The following is a 6000-nucleotide window of genomic DNA, read 5'->3' on the forward strand; positions in this document are numbered from 1 at the left end:
AACGAGGATGATACTGCCAGCAAATGGGATTCAAAGAAGAAATGGCCCCCGCCACAGAACAATGCATATCTTTGTGATAACACCTTATGCCAATATACGTTTCGTCCTTCAGTCGGCCGTCTTCAGATAAGTTACGTATGTTCATGCTTATGACCTTTACTTAATCTTCGTAGAATTAGAAAAAACTATTTTGTTTCTCTCACGTAATGGCGATTCAAGGTACATCCACCTTGCAAGCTTTGAGAATTATTTAGTGGAAGAGGAAAGTTAGATGCATATGAAAATAATTCTTCTATTTAAACACTTCATAGAAATTTAACATGATAACCGCTGAGAAACCAGTGGAAAGTCTATCATTTTCTTCCCTATTCCTTTCCAGGCCTACATGTTATGGAATGATGGGTCGAGACCATGTTAAACACCATCTACCACGAATAGCACGCAGAAATAGCCTCAGACAGAAGTATGCTCGCTCGTTTCTTGGCCTACTACGTAATCTACGTGTACATGCAACGTGTTAGGGCGGGTACAGACTAGCGAGCTGTTGCATGTAACGTAACGGTTACTGTAACCACGTCTTCGTATGGACGATACGTCCATAGTCGTCACGTTACCCGCTGCGAGCGACCTGATCCATAGTGCTCGTGGTGAGCTCGCCGTGAAGACATGTCTTCCTCCTTATCGCCTGAGTTAATTGCTAGTGCGTCGTATATCCCGATACACCACTTAATTGACGACGATAAACGCCCACGAAGATTCTGGCAGCATGCACTATACAAAGAGAGAAGCGGTCCTGCTTTACTTTTGGATTTGAAATCGCAAACAATTAGTGGGCATTACAAAAATTTCACCCGCCTGAATCCAACGGATTTCGAATATTTGATTAATCTGGTTGGACCTAGAATCCGGAAAAGGAACACTAAGTTCAGAGAGGCGATTTCGGTGCAAGATCGATTAGCTGTGACATTGAGATACTTGGCGACTGGGGACTCTTTTACAGGTTTACAGTATCTATTCCGTATATCCAAGCAAAGTATTCAGCCCATGCATCGTCTTTCAGGTGTCTCTTATAATAATTTCTATCTTTAGGGTCCCAAAGTAACGGTTTGTTCCTGTAGATTTCAATTAAATTCAGGCATTTCTCCTCGACCCACTCCATAGCGATTCGCAACTCTACTCCTGGTTCGGAGGAAACGTACACATTTACGAGCAAGCGAGTGTGGCGTCCACGAGCCCCTTTGTGTTCGCAGCAAAAACCGACAAGGCAGTGGCTCGCCGGTCGTGTTACAGGTGCGCTCGAAGTACGTTCGCGAGCGTGGTTCGCAAGGCGTCCACACTAACAGAATGTGGTTACAGTAACCGTTACGTTACATGCAACAGCTCGCTAGTGTGTACGCGCCCTTAACTCTCGGCAGTCCATTGCTTGACAACCGGAAATTGCGTAGTGACAATGATAAATCTCGCGCTTACTAGGTGTTTTACAAACACCAAAGGGCAGTCCCTTACTATATAAGCATTAAAGGTATGAAGGCGAACAGATAAGACATACAGCTCATTTTAATAATATTTTTGTGTGAAAATGAGTAATCAAAAATAACTTTGAGTAGCCTCCCCATAGAGGAACACTATGTAAGGTTTGAGGTTTTCACGGCGGTGACTATGAAGAATACCGTCTTCTGGCATGTGGCGCCATGTAGATCCTGCGTAAACCGACGTTTCGGAAGATCGTACCGTCTCTATCTTCAGATGAAAACTTCAAATATATAACTTTAATTACATTTATATGTACTTGAGTTCCATTCTATTTACTGGAGCAATTTAAAAAAGTATAAAACAATTGAACATCCATGGACATGGGGCAGATATTGATTGTCTCCATAGCTGTTAAGCCAGAAATGTATTTTGAAGTTGAGTTTTTCATTGTGGCGTCTATTACACTCTTCTAGAACGTGTTGGCATGTAATTTTGCATAGGAAGTACCAACTACTCGCAGAAATCTGCTGCTTCCATTTTTATCGTAATAGAATGACTTAATCTCTCATGAAGATGAAAGCAACAGGCCCTTCCGAAACGTTTGAATCTATGTAATGCCAAATTACACGATATCACATCCCGGAAGACTGCAATGTTCAGAAAGTCATTTATGAGGAATTAATAACTAATTATCTGTAGCTGTTGCGCCGGGTTTGAGTCTATTCAGTGCCACAGTAAGAGAGTCTTACACAATGAACTGCAAATACAGTGGCTGTGTGCATGTTATGAAATCCTTCTAGGGTTATTTGTTTTGGTGTTAAAAAACAGAAATACTGAACAAACCCCAGAAAACACGTACTTGAAATTAAATGTGAAGCGACTTAACAAATTTGCAGCTAATGTGAATGTGTATTCAGTTGGGAGGTCACATATACCGTATTTACGCATGTATAGGCCGCGTGCGTGTATAGGCCGCAGCACAATTTTCAGACAGAAATTATAGAAAAAATAATTTTCTTGGAATATTATTTCAGGAGTATTACACCCTGTATTACTAATTATGAATATAATTTTTTTTAAATGAAGTGTGATTTCGAATATTTCGAATATAAGCCGCACCCAGTTTTCCTCTTGAATTTTTGGCAAAAAATGTGCGGCCTATACATGCGTAAATACGGTATCTGGGATCCTTTGTTCCGCGCCGGCCGCCCTTTACCCTCAAGAATATTACAAGAATATTCCTGTTACTCATTTCTGTTAGAGGCCGAGTCGACCCCAGGGCCATAGTGCGGCTGGAAGGATTAGGTTAATTGAAAAAATCCAATGACCTGATCGGGACTTGAACCCGCGACCTTCCGGCTTGTAGCATAGTGTCTCATTCAACTACGCTACCTCGTGCCCCCTAGTATAGTTAGTACACCGAAAAAAAAACGCCATTGTAAATTTTGTACAGCACGTTGTGGCACGCGGTAGCGTAGTTGGTTGAGGCACTATGTTGTAAGCCGGAAGGTCGCGGGTTCAAATCACGATTAGGCCATTGGATTTTTTCAATTCACCTAATCCTTCCAGCCGCACTATGGCCCTGGGGTCGACTCGGCCTCTAACAGAAATGAGTAACAGGAATATTCTTGTAATATTCTTGAGGGTAAAGGGCGGCCGGCGCGGAACAAAGGATCCCAGATACCGTATTTACGCATGTATAGGCCGCACATTTTTTGCCAAAAATTCAAGAGGAAAACTGGGTGCGGCTTATATTCGAAATATTCGAAATCACACTTCATTTAAAAANGTTATGGAATACACCGTTTCTAATTACAAAATTAAAGGGGAACATTTTAAATAGACCATTTAAGACTCGTCAAAGAGTGCGGTGTGGTTACATTTGTAAAAGTACATTTGTATCTGCAATAAATTAGGATGGAGGCCATTGAGATAAGCAAAATCGCAAGATACATGCACAACGAACAGGAATTCCACTACTCGTGGACATCGAGTTACGGAACTGTGTATTCTGATAGGTAATAACCCAGAATACTACGACAACCACAGATCTCATATAATGAATTCCAATGTCATTTCATCACTGAAGTCAACCAATTTGTGATTTTGCAGTTATGGGCTTCTCGGAGCAAGTGGCTGTGGAAAGACTACATTACTGAGTTGCGTTGTGGGACGCAAACAACTAAACTCCGGGGATGTCTGGGTCCTGGGTGGTAAACCAGGCTCTAGGGGCAGTGGGGTGCCTGGACCCAGGATAGGATACATGCCACAGGTATGTTCAAACACCTGGAGAATATTAAATATGTGGGGACCGAGACTGCGGGGGACAACACTGAATGATACTGTGCATTTCATGGGTAAGACGAACGTGAATGCCTGTTCTGTTCTCCTCTGCTCCCTTCCCCTGGCCGCTACTTCTGACGTCAATATATGGATTCAGAATATATGTGACTGGCTTCTCAATTTTTCAGTAACGACACGTGTTGTGTTGTTTATTTATGTGCTCATAGTCCCGTGCATGGTTTGTTCGCTAGTGGTTCAGACTACCTACACGTACATTCGAATGTTACGATGCTTAGTAAATAATGAACAAGAAAGGGAGTTAAGGAAGCTGTTACGTCATAATTTGAGGTACTCAGGAACTAAGAGAGCCGGGATAGCGTAGTTGGTATAGCGACTGGTTATGGTTGGAAGACCGAGGGGTCCGAGTTCGAGTCCCGGTAGGGTAAAAAATGTTCACTTCTCCGTGTCGTCCAGACTGGCTCTGGGGCCCTCCCAGCCTCTTATCCAATGGGTATCGGGGGATATTTCCCCGTGGGTAAAGTGACCGGGGCGTGAAGCTGACCACTCACATCCAACTAGTGCCGGGGTCAATAAGAGGTGGATCTATATATCCACTCCCCCATACGTCTTCATGTTATAATCTTTAATTAGTTAGGCACAGGGACAACTTTACTTTTACCTTTAAAAACTGAATTAAATCACATAAAGTTCAAATTAGGGGCGAGGTTTAATTCAATTTTAATAATATTTTTATCTAAATTCAATGTTCATTGTATATGTTTTGAGATTAACTTCATTTGTCCTTCCAAGCATCAGAAGATTCCCCTAACGACATAAAAGAAAATTTCAGAATTGCGTAGACTGAAATAAAAGCAGACAAACAAAGAGTAAACGGGGAAATTAGTTGTGCCGAATTCCTTCTAAACCTGAAAAATATGACTTTATATCTTGTTCTAGTCTTGTAAGAAAACTGAATCTGTTCCGACCAATCTTAATTACATCTTATGTACTTTCATACCTTCTATATAACATCACATTTTAACAAACGAATTTATATATTGTCACGATTTATGGGTGTGACTATAGACGGGGTTTGAATTGGTGAATGGATTTGCTGACTACCTAAACACATGACCCGGAACTACAAGCAATTAAACGCTATGGCTAATCTCCACACTTTACAAATCACTGCAAGCTAAGTGTTCTCAATCTGCTTTCACTAGCTGTTTCCTGTTAACGAATCTTAACAATGGAGATTCTTCAGCTTCCGTGGTGCATTGCAACACATTGCCTTCATCCAATGGACACTTGCTTCAACGCTTTACAATTTCATTACACACAAGCCAACAGGGAGAGAATATTGTCACCTACTTTATTATTCTGCAAGGTCTTAAAACAGGAGAATGCTAACTGGTTCAGAAGAGCAGCTTACTCTTACTATGCGTTGTACATGCAAGGGGCAGAAAGTTAATGCAGAAGGAAGGTCTTCTCTTTTGTCTGTTTTGCCGCACACCTTTCATGATATTCGGTGCCATGGAGCCCATACTAAATGAATTCTGCAAAGTATAGGACAAACATAACCCCTACGTTATATGAAGCTCAAATAAAAATTTAACAACCCTTAACAGCAGCTCACTATGGAGAATCAAGATCAAGGGTGGCAAACTACGGCCAGCTGATTGGATAAGGGCGGTTAGACACACAGATCAAATAACTGAACTAAAGAGTATTGTGTATTCAGCTATCCTTCAGGGATGTAAAGATTAAGTCATGTAGGTTCTCCTAAATTTAGGCAAACAATCCCACGAAACTCAGCTTTCTTTACCCATTCCTTTTATTCTGTAGATGAATTTATGTCTTTCGATTCATCAAGTGTGTAAATGTAATATGTAGCTGATTAATTTGTTGTATTTGTGTAAAGACAATGAAATTAATGGTAACTAGATCTAGATGAATGAATGAATGAATGAATGAATGAATGAATGATAATATTCAGATGACAAACCCCCTATATTAGGGTGGTACAGTGTATGCTGTAAAGATATGCACGAGAATTAGATGTAAAACTGACAATTTCCCTATCCAAATGGTTGTAATACCTGTATGTATGGATTGTTGAATGATAATAAAAATTAAATGAAATGAAAAATGAAACAATAGACACACAAATCTTAACATTTAGTGTGTGCTAACTTCATCTTCAGTGCAGATATCTATCCTGTCTATCCTTCAAGGTAGAAACTT

At 40.7% G+C, this 6000-nt stretch overlaps 1 protein-coding gene and 1 long non-coding RNA gene across 2 annotated transcripts in view; one reads left to right on the forward strand and one right to left on the reverse strand.

The window, feature by feature from the left end:
- Positions 1 to 6000, forward strand: part of LOC111870963 (ABC transporter G family member 20) — a gene marked incomplete in the record, with an annotated part of 56529 nt that overhangs the window by 31647 nt on the left and 18882 nt on the right. The window contains 1 exon segment of the mRNA XM_033754058.1: positions 3586 to 3745. Coding sequence (XP_033609949.1) covers positions 3586 to 3745 — 160 coding nt within the window.
- LOC117282826 overlaps positions 1 to 6000 on the reverse strand; it is a 71394-nt gene that overhangs the window by 27219 nt on the left and 38175 nt on the right. The gene's annotated exons all lie outside the window — the stretch shown is intronic.

This window comes from Cryptotermes secundus, unplaced genomic scaffold (assembly GCF_002891405.2).
Source record: "Cryptotermes secundus unplaced genomic scaffold, Csec_1.0 scaffold1044, whole genome shotgun sequence".
NCBI classification, from domain to species: domain Eukaryota; kingdom Metazoa; phylum Arthropoda; class Insecta; order Blattodea; family Kalotermitidae; genus Cryptotermes; species Cryptotermes secundus.